Source organism: Gigantopelta aegis, chromosome 2, assembly GCF_016097555.1.
Source record: "Gigantopelta aegis isolate Gae_Host chromosome 2, Gae_host_genome, whole genome shotgun sequence".
Taxonomy (NCBI): Eukaryota; Metazoa; Mollusca; class Gastropoda; order Neomphalida; family Peltospiridae; genus Gigantopelta; species Gigantopelta aegis.
In genome coordinates this window covers 51,010,514-51,032,544 of record NC_054700.1, presented here as the reverse complement: position 1 = coordinate 51,032,544, position 22,031 = coordinate 51,010,514, and the positions used below count along the sequence as shown (strand labels likewise).

At 39.6% G+C, this 22,031-nt stretch overlaps 1 protein-coding gene across 1 annotated transcript; it reads left to right on the top strand.

Annotated features, from left to right (window-relative positions):
- Positions 1-1,010: 1,010 nt before the first annotated feature.
- LOC121388926 (organic cation transporter protein-like) lies at positions 1,011-21,753 on the top strand. The gene is made up of 10 exons (XM_041520476.1): positions 1,011-1,014; positions 1,994-2,190; positions 5,700-5,930; positions 7,445-7,647; positions 9,034-9,399; positions 11,906-12,040; positions 12,945-13,030; positions 14,005-14,122; positions 20,854-20,926; positions 21,159-21,753. Exons 1-10 carry the CDS (start codon positions 1,011-1,013, stop codon positions 21,375-21,377), a joined length of 1,632 nt encoding a protein of 543 aa, XP_041376410.1. The 3' UTR covers positions 21,378-21,753.
- Positions 21,754-22,031: the final 278 nt, after the last annotated feature.

Below are 22,031 nucleotides of genomic sequence, written 5' to 3'. Positions count from 1 at the left end.
TACAACGTCCCGCCCCTGCTAACCTACACCTACATGTACATGTTATAGATGCGAGGTAGTCAGCCTAGTGTACCTACCAAGTAATCACAAACTAAAGTCGTCTAATATAATGGTACAACGTCCCGCCCCTGCTAACCTACACCTACATGTACATGTTATAGATGCGAGGTAGTCAGCCTAGTGTACCTACCAAGTAATCACAAACTGAAGGCGTCTAATCAGTGTCTGCAGGCCTCAACTATGACGGACGTGAGTGGGATTTTGAACGCTCTTGGTGGCAGAAGTCGATTCCAAATACTTCAGCTGTTTCTTATTTGTGTCAGCTATTTACCAGCTGCGTATCATTTGTTGAACATCGTATTTCTTGGTAAGTATATTAAAGTATATTAAAGAGTTAAGTTCGATTCCAAATACTTCAGCTGATTCTTAGTTGTGTTAGCTTTAAAATGTAAACATTATACCTTCAACTATATGCACATAAAAATTACAGTCAAATATATTTATTGGAGAATCTTCAGTGGACGACCGACAGGAATTGGACGCGTTCAGTCGAGTCAAACACACCGTAACGTTATGCCAGGCGGATGTTGCTGAAACGTTTGCGGTCTTTATGCAACTCATCAGTAAACAGTTAAAGTTTGTTTTGTTTAATGACACCACTAGAGCACACTGATTTATTAATCATCAGCTATTAGATGTCAATCGTTTGGTAATTTTGACATACAGTCTTAGAGAGAAAACCCGCAACATTTTACCCATTAGTGGCAAGGGATCTTTTATGTGCACCCTCCCACAAGCAGGATAACACATACCACTGTATTTCATATACCTGTCGATCCTAGACCGATCGCGTATCAGAGAAGAGCTTTGCGAATGACCTACGTTCCGCCCCGCGCACATTGAAAACAGCCCTAAGGCACCAAAATAGCTAACGTGATTTGAAACTATGCTAAATGTGTGTTTAGCCAAATATTCCTTTCCTTTGTTTAGTTAGTTGTCTAAAAGATTAAATGGGTGAGTTCACGAATTGAAATCGGGTAACGCGAACATTACGTTGCTGTGGGTGTTATGATGTCATAGATACGAGTATTTACGTGTAGTTCATTGAACTGGCGATATGAAGGGTGGTCGTATTTCTTAATTACATCATATGTGATTGTAATGTACCAGTGCGAGAGAGAGAGAGAGAGAGAGAGAGAGAGAGAGAGAGAGAGAGAGAGAGAGAGAGAGAGAGAGAGAGAGAGAGAGACAGAGACAGAGAGAGAGAGAGAGAGAGAGAGAACGAGACAGACAGACAGACAGAGAGAGACAGGAGACAGAGAGAGACACAGAGATAGAGACAAAGAGAGCCAGAGAAAGAGAGAGAGAGAGAGAGAGAGAGAGAGAGAGAGAGACAGAGAGAGAGAGAGAGAGACAGAGACAGGAGACAGAGAGAGAGAGACACACACAGACACAGAGATAGAGACAGAGAGAGACAGAGACAGAGAGACAGACAGGAGACAGAGAACTACAGAGACAGACAAAGACAGAGAAGGGCAAAGACATACAGACATAGAGAGAGAGAGAGAGAGAGAGAGAGAGAGAGAGAGAGAGAGAGAGAGAGAGAGAGAGAGAGAGTAAGAAAGAGACAGAAAGACAATGACAGACACAGCGAGACAGACACACAGAGAGAGAAACAGACAGAGGCAGATAGAGACACAGACACACAGAGAGAGAAACAGACAGAGGCAGACAGAGACACAGACACACAGAGAGAGAAACAGACAGAGGCAGACAGAGAGACAGACACACAGAGAGAGAAACAGACAGAGGCAGACAGAGACACAGACACACAGAGAGAGAAACAGACAGAGGCAGACAGAGACACAGACACACAGAGAGAGAGCTATGGTCATGAAAAGGACAGAGTGGGCCCAGAAGAAAAAGGAGAAATATTTTATAATATATTACATAACGATAAATTAATTGTATACGAAACCTTTTTTAATTTCAGCAAAATCTGTCGATCACCGATGTCATGATTTCGGAGATAACTCTACGGAAGTATCGGAAGATTCGCTTGTTACTGGACACAATGTTACGTACGGAGAGTGTAGCATTATTTCCGTACTTGGCAACACGACTCAAAGTCGACCCTGCAATTCCGGATACGTCTACTCAGAACCTTCAAATCGGTCTGTTGTCTCAGATGTACGTACGAACATTTCTAGCACTTTGTCAGAATTCGAAACTTTTATTTCAGAAATATAAGTTATCTTCATGAGATGTGGTGTAAGGACAATGTTAAGTGTCCCGGGCGCCCCTCCCCTGGTGAAAAAAATCAACTGCACCTGTCTTTTACACTAAAACCTTTAAACGCTCTACCTCTGGACTACAACTGGACTGCGTTTGATGAACGTTATGATCAGTTTAATAAATTAGTATGCAACTCTATAATGAATAATGTAAACACATTTTGTAATTCTAAATTTGAATATAAATATTATTTTAAAGTTTGAGTCCGTTCAACGATTACGTTAGGTTCAATTTGAGAGTGCGGGCAAAAATATTTAGGGTACCAAGGCAAGGGAGGGGGCACCATGGCGATTGAGGACTGACCAAGACAAACGAGGAGCACGTAAAAAAAGACTAAATATACCCTCCTTTTTTGTGCAATCCATGTAAAAAAAATAAAATAAAAAAAGGACTAAAAACGGACAAATCACGTCATGCCAAGGTTAGGCGTTAATTCCATTTGTCCGTAATTTATTTATATCAACTTTATTTTCGTGCTTTTATCCAATTAAGGTTCAAACACGCTGTCCTGGGCACACATCTCAGCTATCTGGGCTGTCTGTTTAGTTATTAGTTGTTAGTGGTTAGTGAGAGAAAGGAGGGTGTAGTGGTCTTACACCTACCCAATGAGTCGTTAAAACTCGCTCTGGGTGGGAGCCGGTACAGGATTGCGAACCTGTACCTACCAACCTTTTTAATAGCGGGATTTGAACCACTGTCGTTAGCTTGATTGTCCAGCAGCTTATCCACAAGACCACGGAGCTCACTAAACGTCTAGTTTTCAGTGACTTCCAGGTTAGATAGGTTATGACCTGTATTGTTATTTAAAACGGTACGTGAAAAAGTCTGATTTCAATGAATTTCGTTTAGAGAAGTCTTGAAGGGTTTCACAACGAAGAAAATAATATGAAACAGTAGACTACTTTAAAGGGACATTCCTGAGTTTGCTGCTATTTTTAAGATGTTATCGATCAACAGAGACTTTTTAACGATTGTAATTACATATCAAATATATTTTTCTGCACAAAATATTACTGGCTGTATATTAAACGTTTTTCTGATAGTTCCAATATTTGTACTAGGTTAATTTTCATTTTATTTCCTAAAATATATTTTTTCGTACGTATGAAATAATTTTAAGACAATATCCAGTTTGGGCTTCTTACAAATATTAAGATGACCATTAAAACACTGAATATACAGACACTGATATTTTAAACAAGAAAATATATTTAATATGTAAGTTTAATCGTAGAAATATTTTATTAGTCGGAAACATCTTACAATGCAGCAAACTCAGGAATGTCCCTTTAATATACGCAACGAGTAGCCATAACAAGTTGCGAGTCCATGATTTGCAACATCACGTTCCTGAGAGTGAACTAAAGGATAGTCACGACCAGAATTCCATATCCATACTAATGTGTATTACATGCATTTGTTATATTATCTCCATCTGCAATAGTTGGACATGAAGATAAAAAACATCTTTATTTCATTTTTTTTTTCGTTTCAATTCCTTAGTCCATTTCCTTTTTCTTTCTTTCTTTCTTGCTTTCTTTCTTTCTTTCTCTTTTTTTTGCTTGCTTGATAGTTTTTGGGTGTCACACACACACACACACACACACACATACATACATACACACACACATACAGAGAGAGAGAGAGAGAGAGAGAGAGAGAGAGAGAGAGAGATGGAGAGATAGAAATACACACGCAAACACACACACACACAGACACACACACATAGACACACACAGACAGACACACACAGACACATACACACACACACACACAGACAGACACACACAGACAGACACACACAGACACAGACACATACACAAACACACACAGACACACATACACAAACACATACATACACACATACATACACACATACACACACAGATACACACACACACACAGACACAGACACACACACATACACACACACAGACACACAGACACACACACACAGGCACACACACACACACACAGACACATACACACATACATACACATACACACACACACACACAGACAGACACACACAGACACAGACACATACACAAACACACACAGACACACATACACAAACACATACATACACAAACACATACATACACACATACACACACACATACACACACACACAGACACAGACACACACACACAGACACACACACACAGACACACACACACACAGACACACACATAGAGACACACACACACACACACACACACATACCCACACACACAGACACACACACACACACAGACACACACACACACATACAGACACACACACACACACACACACACAGACACACACAGACACAGACACACACACACATACACACACACAGACACACACACCACACACACACACACACACACTTCATACTTTGAGTTAACCTAATTGTTCACTTAGTAATGTGAGAGACGAAGATGAAGAAGTTTGTTTTGTTTAACGACACCACTAGAGCACATTAATTTATTAATCATCGGCTATTGGATGTCAAACATTTGGTAATTTTGACATATAATCTTAGAGAGGAAACCCGCTACATTTTTTCATTAGTAGCAAAGGATTTTTATATGGAACTTTCCACATACAGGATAGCACATACCACGACCTTTGATATACCAGTCGTGGTGCACTGGCTGGAAAGAAGAGAAATGGGAATCGGATAGTGATAATCATGACAAGTTAATACTGTGTTCTAGAAAGCATCCATTCAATTTCAAATTCAACTGTCTGTTTTGTGGGAAGGTTGACACATATCATGATCGGCATCACAAGGGACACATACTCATAATAGTCACAATGGAATTCCTTCATGAAGCAAAAGGAACAGAAATGATCGATGGGCAAGCAGATTACTGAAGAAAAAAACCCCCCACCGAATCTAATGTTCATCGCCTTCCAGCAACTGATGCCGTTTCCTGCAACATATGCAAGGTCAACTTCTGGACTGGCAGAGATCTCATCAAAACACAGGCATTCTCAGATGGTCGTCTCTCCACTAGCAATCATGGTAGACTAAATGGCATATTTAATGAAGTGACGTTCCTAAAGGACAATGGAATGGAAAATGGAAAATGGTTTAACGTGCACTTTGAGATCAAGCTGTTGTAGCGCACGCCTGTCCTGGGCACAAGTACCGGCCTTAGCCGGTTCCTCCGTCCAGGACAGGACTAATGGACAATGCCCACTTGGACTATATATCTATTGAACACTGGCTGACCCACAGAGATACTTCTCTATGTTGTCTAGGAGTTCATACACAGTTGTTTGCTACTTGTCTTTTTTGTTTCATGTTAACATTGTACCATAATTAAACAATATGATGAACTTATTATTTTAATAAATCACATAGTATGTTTTAAATTTTTGTCATAACATTTTTTTTTTAATTCCACAGATGAATCTCGTGTGTGACCGGAAGGCTCTTTCGGGTTTGTCACAGACGGTTTTGATTGGTGGACAAGCCTTTGGAGCCCTCACGTTACCGCACCTGTCAGATCGGTATGGACGAAAACCGATTCTTATCCTGTCCACTGTCGCCTTGATGATTATTGGAATTGGAACGGCTCTGGCACCCAACTACCCGACGTTCGCCGTACTGCGTTTTATTATTGGCGCCTTCCAGCAGGTGTGTTATTTTCAGTGGAACCCACAATATATTTATTTGTATAGTGTGCGACGGATGGTTTACAAGATATGAGATCGAGTTAAAAATATATTTCAGTAAAAACTCAACCCTTTTTAAATCTCAAACTAAGAATGAGGATGAAAATCTCAAGGACACAACAAACTCATTTGGCGCCTTTTTTAACAAGCACGTTAAATGTATTTTTCAAACTGTCTACATAACGGCCTGTTGTTGAAGAATGATGTTAATAAGTGGTTTCGAAATGTGGATTATAAAATGGTACTGAGGCGTGGTTACAGTTTGGCAATATTACTACTACTACTACTACTACTAATTTCAACATTTTCAAATTGCCCGTTGGGCTATTACTCATTCTAGCCAGTGCTCTACAGCTGTTGTAACAAAAGGCATGTACTACTCTGTGTGAAATGATGCATATAAAATCTCTTTCTGCTAATCGAAAAAAAAAGTAACCTATTGCGTGGAGGCAGCGGGTTTCCTTTCTCATTATGTGATGTCATTAACCATATATCTGACGCCATATATCCATAAATAAAAATATGTTTTGAATATGTCATTAAATGAAACATCTCCTTTCCTAGTCCGAACGGATGTATCAAGAAAGTGTAGTTCTTTCTACGTCCGACAATGGTTACATGACCCATTATATAGCTGGTATTTAAAACATGTGGCACCATGTTTCAACCGTTTCTCAACCGAAATAGTGCAATAAACGGACACACACACCAAAAATGTATAACCTACCGTACTCACTAAATCCCGATTGAAGTACTTACGTCATTATTAACAAAATAAATCTTCCAACGACAACCTTAAAAACTTACCCCGCCATTTCGTTCCAGCCAGTGCTCCACAGCTGGTGTAACAAAGGCTGTGGTATATACTATCCTGTCTGTGGGATGATGCATATAAAAGATCTTTTGCTGCTAATCGAAAATAGTAGCCCCTGAAGCCCATGGCGACAGCGGGTGTCCTCTCTATATCTGTATGGTCATTTACCGTATGTTTGACGCCATATAACTGTAAATAAAATGTGTTGAGTGTGTCGCTTTTACCCGGCCATTTCAAATTTGTTAAATAGAGGGAAGCAACTTGCCTTGCACATTAAGAAAAGTATTGATTCAATGTGCGCCCTGCACTACACCTTTCCTTCTAACAATTTGAATATATCTATGATGCCTTATAGAACTGTCAGCCTGTTTTTATTTTAAAAAAATAAACAGTCGTTTTATTTCCCATTCCTTGTTACGCGGTTCTCAAATGACTGCCAACGTGTCTTATGTTATGTATCTACCTAGTGCAGGGCGAACATTAAGTCAATACTTTTCTTAATGTGCAGGGCGGGTTATTTCCCTCTATTTAGCAATTTAAAATGGCAAACAAATGTTTTATGAATACCAGCTATATATAGGGTATGTAACAATATTCGAACGTAGAAAGAACTACTGTTTGTACGTCCCTTCGAACTAGTATCTATCTTGTTTTCATTGTAGGGAATTATCACCACAGTTAGCACATTGGGTCTGGAATGTTTCCCTTCCCAGCATCGAAAGCTTGTTGGCTTTTTTATGAATTTCATATGGGCTATCTGTTCAATGACGATACCACTCTGGGCGTACTTTCTACAAAACTACTCCTGGAGGATTCTACAAACAGCTTACACCTCGGTGTCGTTGTATTTCATAATTCAGATTTGGTAAGTCGTGATGGTTTCGTAAGTCGTGTCAGTGGCATATACAAAGTTATCATTCCTCTTTTCGATTGACCTGATTTTCGAAACAAACGTGAATTCAGGCGACTAAGTCTATAGCTCTTGAAAATGGTATCCGTCTGTTTTAGTCAGTTTAATACAACAGTAATGCACAATGACTTCTGAAAATATTCCTTTCGAGCACCACCTCATTTAGAACACCATTGTCGCCGATTCCTCTTTGAATCCAGGATATGCTTCGTCGAAACAACGAAGACTAGTTGGCTGGTGCTATTCCATATTTTGAACTTCTTTTTAAATCTCTTTTGGTGAAACTCTTGCACATTTTTTTTTTTTTCGTCGTTTAAGATGAAGTGACATCCCTCTTGCACCGCCAAAATGAAGACTGCCACTCCCAGACTAGTTTACTAACTCAAACGTAGCACCGGACAGAGCTCATTAGAATACGTACAGCTGTGATGGCAGTACTCATGACGGGTGCCAACAGTGGGGCAGGATACGCTCACCTTTCGCAAACACCTGATATTATTTACTGTTATGACAGTGATTAATGAGTGCATGTCGTCACAGCTGTACGTATTCTAATGAGCTCTGTCCGGTGCTACGTTTGAGTTAGTAAACTAGTCTGGGAGTGGCAGTCTTCATTTTGGCGGTGCAAGAGGGATGGAATCTCCAGTAAAGGATCTCATCGAGAGTGGCTGTCCTCTTATAAACAAAGCACTATAGTCCGTCCCGCGGGAACGTCTTTTTTCATGCTATGGAATTTACTACAAGTTATTTCTTTCTGAGGCGATTGTTTTCTAAATTGGACACGAAAAAGAGTATATTTTTGTTCTTTCCAAACCACCTTTACCTTTCTTCTTACGTCAAACAAAACTGACATTATTAACAAACCAACAACACTTTTATAGGAGGATGGGACGGACTATAGATAAAGATTCACAGAATAAAGCACTATTTTGTGAAATGCCCATTCAACTCGGCATTGTGCAGAAATACGACTGTAACCATGTATTACGCTTTTGTCGTTCAGATTGCTTTTCCTTGAATTTACTATTCAGGTAATGCTTGCCATATTGATCAGTGACTCGTTTAAGATATAGTTGTTTGTCAGAACCACCGTCCCCATTCAACACATCCCTGTCACTATCTTCTTCTTTACCACTAGTCCACGACTGTGATATGCGCTATCCCGTGTGGGAAATGACGTACATTATTAATCCTTGTCATTACCGTCTTCTTTGAACGATATAATCAGTCATGTTGAGTCTTATTGATAAACATATTTAACTGCCATTATGCAGCAGTATAGAATACACATGTACAAGTATATCATCAAAAAATATATATTGTATAATTTGTAATTTGCAGGAAAGTAGAAGAATCAATCCCATGGTTAGTTGCCAATGGTAAAACCAAGCGAGTTGTTCATGTGTTAAAGACAGCAGCCAAAGTTAGTAAAGTCCCCGTTCATGACGTCATGGAACAGTTACACTTGCTGGAAGTGGAACAGAAAGTAAAAGACCAAGGTTCGGAATTGGGGAAGGGTAATCAAGAAGGTCATCTAACAGAGAAGGACTCTTTTCTCCTGAAGAATTCCATGCCTTCCAAAGAGGAAGACAAAGTCAGCGATATCGACACAGATGAAGAGATCACAGCCGTCAAGCCATACACCATCTTGGATTTATTCAAGAACAAACGCTTTCTTATGAACGCTTCCATTCTTTGGTTTATGTGGTACGATGTGTTTCATTTTCATAATTTTGCTTTAACCACCTGTTAAAAATTGAATGTGCAAGTCTTGAAGCACTTGTGATAGCATCAATAAAACAGATAGACATAAAATTTAAAATACAATCGAGTCTGGTTTAAAGGCCCCCCCCCCCCCCCCCCCAACCGTGCATATAACAGCCAACTGTCCATAAGGACAACATAACTTTCGCCCAATACATGTTTCTATTTTACCTGTTCAACATGGCCAGCGGCAACTATTTGTTTTACCAAAAGGTTGAACCTGTTATAACTGCTACAAAATGCATTCTTTTTATCAAAAATGAAAACTGTACATGTCCTAACAGCCACACGGCGCTATATGCATGTATTGATTTGCCGGTCCCAGTAGCAATTTAAAGTTAATAGTATACGTAACACACCAAGTACATGTTCCGGTGCATCATTAATCGTATACTGAACAAAATGGAAAACTTTACAGTTTGAAAATACATTTATAAAAAGGAACTCAGCCATTCATCAAATTTTAGCGAGCGAATCGTTACTACCTTGACACTAGCTTGCCAACAAGCTGATCAGATTGCTTGCGAAACACGTGAGCGCATGTGCCGGGTCAAATTGATGGAAATCATGTTTTGCACGTGCAGAATCGGCATGAATTGCATTTCGCGTCCCAAATCGATTGAAACTTGTAGCCTGTCGTCACATCACTTGGAAAAACACACTTTCTCTACTGAATCTGTTGCTATTGGAAATGCCGAGACTGTCAAATGAAGAACGAAATCGCGCCATAGAGCGTCTAGACGGAGGGCAGTCCATGACGGTCGTTGCATGTGCGTTTGGTTGCAGCAGACAAACAATAAATAACCTGAGGACCCGTCTTCATCAAACTGGGTCAGTTGCAGATCGCCCCCGACCAGGTCCTCGGCGTATGACGTCACAGAAGGAGGACCGGTACATCCGTTTACGTCATCTCCGTGACCGCTTTACGACAGCAACTTCCACCAGCAGGGTGCTCCTGGGAGGGAGGGTAACCGCACAGACCACCAGGAACCGACTGTGCACCGCTGGACTGAGAGCCCGAAAGCCATATTTCGGTCCCATTCTTACCCGTTTACATCGTAAACAGCGACTTCTGTGAACGAGATGCCATGTCAGATTCACTCAGAGACAATGGAACAGAGTGGTCTTTAGCGACGAATCCCGATTCACAATGATTTTTGCCAATGGCAGAATAAGGGCGTGGCGAAGACGTGGTGAACGTCATGCTCAGTGCTGTGTCAGAGTGGTCGACCATTTCGGTGGAAGAAGCGTGATGGTGTGGGGAGCATTCACCAGCAATGGAACGTCAAGGCTTGTCGTCACCCAGGGGAACATGACCGCCCAAGTCTACTGCGACCAAGTGCTTAGGCCGGTGCTGGTGCCATTCATCCATAATCATGGGCCTGGGTTGACCTTTCAACATGATAACGCAATCCCCCACACAGCGGCATTAACACAGAACTTTCTTCAAAATACCGGTATCCCAGTCAGTGCTTGGCCAGTCCGATCACCCGACATGAATTAAACTGAACATGTCTGGGATGAGCTCGGAAGACGTGTCAGAAACCGTGTTAATGCTCCCCAGACACTGCAGGCATTGGGACAGGTGCTGGTGGCTGAATGGAGGCGACTTCTGGTTCAGTGTTTCACACGATTGCTGAGATCCATGAGAAGACAGTGTCGGGCAGTTATCCAAGCCCAGGGAGGTCACACGCGATACTGACCCAGCATAATGAGTTCATTTGAAATCATGTGAACGTTAATTTGGACCCCCCCCCCCCCCCCCCCCCCCCCTTCAACATTCCAAGCCATAACATGTTACACAATTAAACATCGTGATGACATATTGTGTTTTGCTCTTTATCACATCCCTCCCATCGACAAATGTCTGCATTAATGAACATATATATCGTTGTGAGGTTATCAGGGGACAAACAATATGTGTCAAGTTTTCCATTTTGTTTAGTATATTTACATCTTAACCTATGTGTGATGTTTTCGGTCGGCTGCAAGGTGACTTGTCATTGGTCGAAGTAAGGCTTTCACAGAACTTGAATATACATCCGACTCATTAACACTCAATCAATTTGCAGCAGTCTGCCACGATTTTTGTTCAACTATTAAATACTCATAATGCATATACGGGTTTTTTTTATTATAGTACTTCGGGTACCTTTTTTAACATTGCGCCCCGTCGTAGAAAAATCCTTCAACAACCTCTGCATCAATTTACTGGGTTTTAATTCACATATGTTTAATGCGAATCAAATTTCTTTTCTATTTTTTTTATTCCACACATTTATAATAGGAGATAAATAGCTGGGTTTTATTTTACACATTTGTGATACGAATCAAATTACTGTTTTTTGTTATTCCACACATTTCTAATGAGAGTAAAATTACTCGTTTTTATTCCACACATTTCTGATGCGAAACAAATTACTGGGTATGTTTTTTTTATTCCACACAGGTTTACAAACGCCATGACGTATTTCGGTCTCTTCTTGACGTCATCATCCCTAGCTGGCGACCGCTTTCTCAACTTCTTTCTGAACGCAGCCGTCGAGGTCCCTGCTGCTTTCGTTTATTACTTTATCGTTGACAGGTGGTCATAGCAACATACTTCAGTGCGCGCGCGTGTGTGTAAATGTGCGCGTGAGAGTAAATGTGCGCGCGCGTCTCTGTGTGTGTATGAAAGAGGCAAACAGACAGAGAAAGACGGACAGTCATACAGAGAGCGATAGTTGTGTGTGTGTGTGTGTGTGTGTGTGTGTGTGTTGGGGAATGAGGTATATAAGTCAATTCCAACCTGAGGGACAAAATGTTTTTTTGTGATGGCCGAGATTTACCGAGGCTCTTACAAGGACATTTTGGCACGAGGGTTGGAATTGCCTTATTTATACCTCACAACGATGTTGATTCTTTTTCTTGCCCATTTAATTACAGTAACAAAACATTAATTTTATAAGCTACGTACCGTTTGTTTTTTGTTGACCGATTCGTAAACATTTCACCTACAAACAAGGAAACACATTTAATCGTACGCTGAAAAATATAGTCCAACTTATGCAACAACATAAAAATGCAACAACATAACAATAAATATAAAGTTGAAAATATTACTTTGTTAAAATATTTTAAAACAATGATACAACTTGAAATGGCAAACAGAATTTTGAAAACCATGAGTTATGACGTCAATCGTTGTAAAACGTGAGTTATGACGTCACGCGTATGTAGAAATCGTCTAGCCCTCGGGTCAAACAGATTTATCTAGCTCTAGGGTCAGACATATTTTTCTAGCACCGTGCAAAAGCTGAATAACACTGTCCAGCGGGTAAGAAAAAAAAATTGGGTTCTGTCTATCCATATTTTATTGATAAACAGGTTGTTAGAATATGAAATAAATTATAATTTTACATTATTCAAACGTTTAACGATTTTGTATATGAAAAAAAAAAAGTAAACAGCGACACTGCAACTTTAAACTTGATATACATGTATTTTAGAATTGGAAGGAAAAAGTCGTGTGTGGTATTCCATGGTGTTACTGGCGTTGCGTTGATAACAGCAACAATAATCAAAACAACAGCAGGTTGGTATTTAAATGTTCTGTGACCCACTCCAACTATCGGCGGTAAACTGCCCCGGCCGTCATGTTTATTAATGCGACCGAACTACATTGCATGCATCAATGTTAAGTCCACCGGCCTCGATGGTCTCGTGGTTAATCCATCGGACATAAGGCTGGTAGGTACATGGTTCGTTTATCGGTACCAGCTCCCACCCAGACTTAACGGGTAGGTGTAAGGCCACTACACCCTCTTCTCTCTCACTGACCACTGACAATTAACAACTAACCCACTGTCGTGGACAGACAGCAGAGATATGTGCCCAGGACAGCGTGTTTGAACCTTAGTTGGATATAAGCACGAAAATGAAATGAAATATTAAGTCCCCCCAATTAAGTTACAAGATCTGCTTCTGTTACCATCTCTTTTGCATCAGTTAGTACCAATATTCCAAACACCTGATGTTCGGCCTTGGGGTTATCTTAGATAATTCTATATTTACACATGGCAAGGCAGTACACACCACAGCTTGAGGTGTACCAGTCGTGAGTAACTGGTTGGGGCGATTGAGCTTACACACACACACACACACACACACACACACACACGCACACGTAAACACACGGACACACACACACAGACACAGACACACACAGACACCCACATACATACACGCACACATACACACACACACATACTCACACACACGGCCACACGCACACATACACACACACATACACACACACAGACACACACACACAGACACACACATGTACACACACACACAAACACACACACACATACGGCCACACACACACGGTCACACACACACACACATCCACACACACGGCCACACACACATACACACGCACATACACATACACATACACACACACGGCCACAAACACACACACACACGGCCACATACACACACACACACACACACACACACACACACACACACGTTATAATTATATGTATATCTTCGTGATTTCAGAAGGACTGACTGCAGATATATTCACAACGATCCTTTCGTTGATTGGGAAAGCTGGTATAAGTGGCTCGTTCGGATTGCTGTTTATGTACACTTCGGAATTGTTTCCAACAAATTTAAGGTATCATTATCTTCACTAACCCTAGTTTTCGAGGTACGTACCGTTTGTGTTTTGCATAACAATGGTTAATAAATAGGACCAGTGCCTTTAAGAGATAAAATGTAGCTTAGTCCTGTTGCCAAATGCCAATTTGGGGTCGAAGTGTGCACAATTTGATGCATAGTTGTTATCTATGGTTTCTGATTCTGAAGAGGGTGTAAATCTACAATCTCTTGAAAAGGAATTATTGTGAGAAATCCAAGATGGCGTCTACGATGGCAGTCAAATCAGGGAAGTGGCTGTAACTTGCTTATAACTTGACAGCGAACAACTCTAGCATCTTTACCATGGTTTTATGGTCAATGGAAGACATTGGTGTCATCACGATTTAGATGTCATAAGGTAGTACTAAACCAAATAGCTTCCGGCTGGGTCAAAGCTTGAGGTGCACTGAACGTATGATAGAGAAGTTAACACAAGTCCTGTGATTGGTGATAAATGTGAGTGTGTTGGTTGTAAAAAAAATAGTTTCATCTGGCCAAAAATTGTATGCAATTTTATTTTATCTTAGATATCTTAGATAATCTAGGACCACTGTATCAAGTAGTCTTGTGCTTGAAACATGTATGGGGTACCTGTAAAAAATAATCAAACTAGTATAGTCATTGACGCTACCAGTTATCTCTAAAATGAGCTGCTTGACCCCCAATGTTTTTGTATTCACTTTAAGGGTGAGGGGTGGTAGTATTTACATCCTTTGTGTTTATGTCGATTGATACGCTGCAGGTAGGAGGTTTAACGACATGTTACTATTGTCGTTTATGGGATTTGATTTGGTAGTATACACCCTATAAATGAGTCACGTAAATTCAAGATGGTCGCCAAGATGTCGTTGGACATGTTTGAGTATGTTCACAAATACACTGTGCATTAAATCAACACAGTGATTTGACTAAGAAAACGTTATCTCGTGTTGCGGAATCATTTATTTCTTGTTACTATTACTATTGTTATTTCTTACCGGTTGGGCTGTCTGAGAAGACAAAATGTTTATGATGAACATCCTTGCGGTATGGGTTTTGAAGCGGATAAGAAACGATCTCGTGTAGTGTAGAAATAACGATGGTTTTGGGGTTATTTTTTTTTTCAGGGGAGGGGGTGGGGGGTATTGACAGAAACAAAACCTAATGTGTATATCATTAAAATATAAATATTAAAATCAGTATGTGGTGTGATTTTTGTTTTCAGTTTTATTTTACTTGTGTATACTGTAATATTCTAACCTTTTTGATGCGGTATGGGTTTTCAAAACGAACATCGCGATAACTTCTGAATGACCAATATTCAAGAAAAATAACTTCAAACAATTGGAATCGATGTGTGGTGGTCCCTAAATTCGATATTAATAATACACGTCAAAAACAGCATCATTAAAGCTGCAGTCCCTGGACTACTTTTATTATTTAAGCATATAGAATAGATGATTCAGTTCTGTTTGATACAAAAAAGGTCCACCACATCGCTATAGTTTCGCAATGCTCGCTTATCTACATTATCTAGGTCAGCTAGAAACGCAATGGCCAGCTTTGTTTTCTTCATTTAGCGGGACGCCAGTAGAACTGGGACTTTACGTGATTTGCGCAGGCGCTGAGCTTCTCACGTGATTTTGAACAAATTTAACTGTCTTGATTGAGGGGTCGTCTCATATCTCCAAAACATATTTATATCCATAGAGGTATGGTACAACGCCTTTCCAGGGGTCGGTGGGTGGGGAATTTGCCTTGAAATTTTGACAGTGGCCAGCTGTTGGCATACGCGTTACATGTAAGGGGGTCTTACTAATTACGTAACGCTCTAGGGGTAGAGGAAGAGGGTGTTGTGTTCGATTTACGTAACATTTTTTCAAGACTATATTGTATTTTTATTCATTACTTAAACCTAAAAAGGTGGGTTTTTAATGCGCGGTCAGTCTAGGATCGATTCCCATCGGCGGGTATATAAAAGGCCATGGTATGTGATATCCTTTCTGTGGGATGGTACATATAAACGATCCCTTGGTAAAAAAAATGTAGCGGGTTTCCAAGGTGCGTGTGCAGGGATTTCAGCGGGGTTGGGGTTATAGACTGTGTTGAGCGAAGTTTATATGGGGCCATGCTCCCCCAGAAAATACATTTCAATGTTTTTAAGCTTGGGCAGGTAAGGGTTTCGACCTTCAATACCCCTCCCCCCCCCCCCCCCCCCCCCCCCCCGTTGCACCAGTGACCTGCACCCGATTCCTCTCTAAGATTATATGTCAAAATTACCAAATGTTAGACATCCAACAGCAGATGGAAGGAAGGATAGGATATGTTTTATTTAACGACGCACTCAACACATTTTATTTACGGTTATATGGCGTCGGATGATTATTAAATCAATATGCTCTAACACTAATGTCGTTAAAAAAAACCCACCTAACTTTACCCTTTCCAAACGAAAGAATATTTATTTGAATTTGTCGATTTTAACACACGTAAAATTAAGAAGTGAAAACGTTCATTGTCTACTTTAGTATATTTTATTTTTAAAATATATACATGATTAATGTGTTACTAGTATACAAACTAAACTTTGAAAGTTCTACTGACACTTTATAAAATATTAATTCTGAAATAGGAAGGTACGATTGTCGATAATACGTTGTCAAGATCAAACCGGTTTTAAAGGGACATTCCTGAATTTGCTGCACTTTTTAAGATGATATGAACTAACAAAGACTTTTTAACGATTGTAATTACATATCAAATATATTTTTCTGCATAAAATATTAGTGGCTGCATATTAAACGTGTTTCTGATCGTTTTAATATTTGTACTAGGTTAAATTTCATCTTATTTCCTAAAATATTGTTTTTTCTTACGTACGAAATTATTTGAAGACAAAATCCAGTTTTGGCTTCTTACAAATATTAAGACGACCAGAAAGACATTGAATATACACTGATATTCTAAACAAGAAAATATATTTAATCGTAGAAATATTTTATTAGTCGGAAACATCTTACAATGCAGCAAACTCAGGAATGTTCCTTTAACGAAAGACTCTAGTACCGTATCCTCAACCGAACGTTCTTCGTACAGCGCAAGATTTCTCTTTTAATTTTTTGAGACGAACCCTAAAATTTGAAATCGGCAAACGCACGTGTTAACTGAAACTGACACGAGGTTTTTAAAAGTGCATTTGAGCTTGTATTTCACATTTGTACATGATGTTATAATATGGTAACCATAGACTGTAACTTTAAAATACATTTTAGCCATATTGCCACATGTAAACCATACAGCCCAGGGCAAACATAGTCACTATTTGTACATTAATAGGTTTGAGTTAGTTTGACAGCCCTTCCAGGGGTTTTTTTGGTTTGTTTGGTGTTTTTTTAATTTGTTGATTATGATTATTACCATTATTAACAAAAAATGTCCACTACACATTTCATGTTGAATATATATCATTTTAAGATATAATATGCATGTGAACGTCTCCTGACCCAATATAATCGTATGCAGTGCATGTAAAATAAGGACAGGGGACTCATTCGGATGTCCATAAAAATAGATTGATATAGAGTTGGTCTTGTGTTTATTTTACTACTAGCAGACGACAATGTTTCGTGCAACAGGTGAGTAAATTTCATTATGAAAATTTTGAGATATAGGGATGTTTGTGTATGTTAAAAAAGTGCCTTATGGAAAATAGTACTTTTAGTTACATGGTATTTTTAATTGTTTGTATTGTTAATTGTAAACATTGCTTTAGTTTTGTCATTAAAATAATTCCGTCAACAAAACGTCTGCATTTGCCGTCATAGTTTTTCTTTGATGACGTACACTTACCCCTAGTGCACCCTTCATGTGCATAAAGGCAAGCACGAGGGTCCCCAACGAGAATGCCCACATACACATCCCTTCCGAATGTCCGTCAACGAAAGGTGGGGTGCACCTACCTAAGCCATAGTAGCTTACCCAACGAGGGTTACCAACGTAGAGATGAATGTGCCCGGCCACCACAAATCCGCCACAGGACTCGTCAATACGAGGACACTCCACTCACTAACAAAATTAAGTATCGAGCTTACATGCAGTTTAGTAGCCATAAAAAACATTGGTGGCCCCCTTGAAAAAAGCTTGTAAAGCATCTTTCAAGGTATTTAAAAATATATCATTCCCTAAGTTTGATAAATGAACCCCATCTGCTCTGAAGAGTCCCCCTTCCTCGATCACTATCTCATGTTTTATTCACGCGGAAACCAATTCGGCCTTGAGGCAGTCTGATTAAAATTAGCTCTACTGGTCTACCAGTAGATCTAACGTGGACTTCCATGTCCAGGTGACAATTCATCTATAATTTATAGTATAAATAACTATTTAAATATCGACCTATTACACTTCGCCGTTTATAGCGTTATTCGGGAGCATACAAATTCTTAAAATATCGGGCGATACTATTTATGAAATAGACGAACTTATTGGTCTATTTTAACATAAAAAAGCAGGGCAAAAGTGCCTTAATAAACTCTGGATTGCATACTAGTTGTGACGGAGGCAGCCGTCTGCACATTAACTTTTGACCGGGGTCTGAAACAACTGGAGTAGCACTTTAATGATCGAAAGCCAGTGCATGGAGTAATTACCCAAGAAGGTTCCCCTATTAGTTAGATGGTATCTGTATTGTTGGTAGTTTTAGAGAATTAGTGTGGCCATTATTTCGCCACTCGTCCATAAATGGCAGGACTGCCAAAGATGTGACCCAGCTGCCAAAAATTCAAATAGGGGATATAAGCTGAGAGTTCGTTCTGTATAGGAAGTTGGGTGGCAAGCACGTATAGATAGGCGGTGGAAACGCTGTCCGCTGGGCGAACTTTATTAGTCCAGTGGACATAGGTAACTATATTTTACTGCTCTGTAGTAACTGAAAAGTATTTTGTTGTGGCATTCAAGTATTATAACTATGTGTATTCTTGTTTTGCTTAGTGTGGGAAGGACAGCTGGTAATCTAAGTCAGACCGACGAAAGTAAACTGTAGGCGTCGCTTACCCAAAATATATAGAGAGAGGTTATAATATCTATAACTGGTAATCCTAGTATCATGACCTGGTAAATTATAGGTCCTCTGAATATTGGATGTAGAGAAGACTGAAGATAATAATTGTATCTATAGGTGTTAATCCTAGTATCATGACCTGGTTAATTATAGGTCCTCTGAATATTGGATGTAGAGAAGACCGAAGATAATAATTATATCTATAGGTGGTAATCCAGGTATCATGACCTGGTAAATTGTAGGTCATCTGAATATTGGATGTAGAGAAGACTGAGGATAATAATTATTCTAAGGTTGGGTTATGTTTTATCTGTGAGTGGTAGCTATATCCCTACTTGTCAAGTGATTAAGTTTACGTGTGGTGCTTAGCCTAGAGGTGGCGTGACACCGGTTTTAACAGGCCAGTAGGTGCTGTAACATTTACCTGGTATTATATAATACATATTTGAAACTAAACTTGTGTTGTTGTCTTTCTAGTGAATTTAACGTTGGTTAATAGTAAATATAAATATATATACGATCCTGTTCCCTGAATACCCCTAGAGCCAGCCACTCTGGTAGAAACCTACCCGATATTGGGAGATCTATTTTATAGTGATACCATCTCGTATCGCCCGGAGTCGGGCCCGTTCGCACCACTATACCAACCCATGACGACTGGACTAAACCCGTCTGATACTCTCTCTCGTTCAGACGGATCCGGCTTCTCAAGCACAGCACTACACCTTCAACGTCTAATGACTGTCAAGCTAGGGGTTTTCTTGACGGGATGCAACCCATCTCGTCCCTACAAGCTGTGCACCCTAACGGCCTTAACGAGGCCACTCACGTGGACATATAGATCGGACTTTAAACTTTTAGACCTTCGTTCAAAATTTTATGTCGAAATTACTTTCTTTTTTTAATATTATTAAATAGTCCGATCCGGTCTTCTTTCTCTTATGTAGTTTTGGACTGTCCTTCTAAAATGCTCCAAATTATATAAATATTCAGCCGACTCTACCCTCCCCCCCCCCCCCCCCCCCCAATCCCGAGTCAGGCCACCAATCTTATCGGAGGCAGGACTCGGGATGGGCGTGTTCGAAACCCTAGTGGTATATGGGCACATTAAACTAGATATCTATCTATCTTTATATCTATCAAATCACTGGCATGATTTTGCAAGTAAAGTTTTGATTGGTCGAATGAAAGGTCAACTGGACATGAGCTCCAACGGGGTGCTGTTAGATCCACAGGTAATAGTAATTAACCAGTGAAGCGAATTTTAATTAGATTGGCCTAGAGGTTGATTGAACAATTCGTCTAACACAACGTGGGTACGAGAGTAATTATAAACAACAGGTCTTACTCCACTCTTTGGTTTTCTTTTAGAGACAAAGGAGTATATGGCTCGGTAAATAGCATTCGCCAATATATATATATATATATATATATATATATATATATATATATATATATATATATATATATATATATATATATATATATATATATATAGTATATATATTTAGTAATACACAGCACGATCATAAACTATAATATTCTTAACATGTCTACAGTAGGCCCATAGAGTTTCAATTTAATGATCAATTATGCCAGCTGTTTCGATAGCATCAGCGATAACCGTAATAGTCTGAAATTTGTCAACACTTTTTTTTTTTTTATCTATTCAGGAACGTTGGTCTTGGGATGTGTTCAGCATTTGCTAGGATTGGTGGAATGCTAGCTCCTTTTGCTAGTCTGCTGGTAAATATATGTTTAATAAAGTTAACGTAAGCCTCCCACCCCCCTCTCTCTCTCTCTCTCTCTCTCTCTCTCTCTCTCTCTCTCTCTCTCTCTCTCTCTCTCTCTCTCTCTCTCTCTCTCTCTCTCTCTCTCTCTCTCCCCCTCGCTCTCTGTGTGTGTTCGTCTCTTCGAATATGTCTTTTCGTCTGTCTAAGTATGTTTGTCTGTCTGTCTAATATTCTTTATCTCACAGGCTGGATATGCGTTTTGGGCACCCGGGACCATATTTGGAATGTGCTGTCTTGCTGTCACCGTGCTGGTAACATTCCTTCCAGAAACGACGGGAAGAGAACTACCACAGACTATTGAAGAAATGACAGCCTGGTATAAATCACCTGACGTCAATTGCAATATGACGTCAAAAGAGGATGGCACATCTGCTACCGAAATGGCTGTAGAGAATGACAATTGATTTTCTTGAGACGAGTGTCAGAAAAACTATCTACACGAGTGGCAGACCCTATTGTTATAAAGAGCTGGGTCTGAGAACATGCACAGGATTGTCAGCTTGAGAGGATGCTTCAGATGGGATGTAGGATGATGCTTTAGATAGGAGAATTGAGATGGCGGAATTTAGGAGGATAATTGCATCAGGGGCATTTTAGATTATGTTTCGGGGGAATTTAGAAGGATTCATCGGTGCCTCTATACTGTTCATAGAGAGATACTTGTCAACGTTAACATTATACTATTTGAAATATTGTAATTATTAAAATATATAAAGGGATGTTCGTATGTTAAATTGGCTGTTTAAAAGTAAACTGTGGTTACATTGATTTAAAACCTAACACTAAGATATACGGTAGATATTCGCCCAGCTACAACAAGAAAAGTAAGTAAGTAAATAAATAAATAAATAAACAACAGCAATATGAAAAAAAAAACAAGACAGCAAACATCTGAAGCTATATCCATTATTCTTTATACATGAATATCTTTTCTTTCGATTGCAGAAAGGTTTAATATGAGGCACTAATATTTTGAAAATGATTAATAATGTTTTAATTAAAAACCTCATGACACATGTAACAAAGGCAAACTTGTGACTGCTTCCCTAATCCGCTGT

What these genes read in the sequence shown, in the direction of transcription:
- LOC121388926 (XM_041520476.1), top strand. An exon ending in TATTTCATAATTCAGATTTG is followed by an intron (nt 7,648 to 9,033) that starts GTAAGTCGTGAT and finishes TGTAATTTGCAG; the next exon opens with GAAAGTAGAAGAATCAATCC. An exon ending in AATAATCAAAACAACAGCAG is followed by an intron (nt 13,031 to 14,004) that starts GTTGGTATTTAA and finishes TCGTGATTTCAG; the next exon opens with AAGGACTGACTGCAGATATA.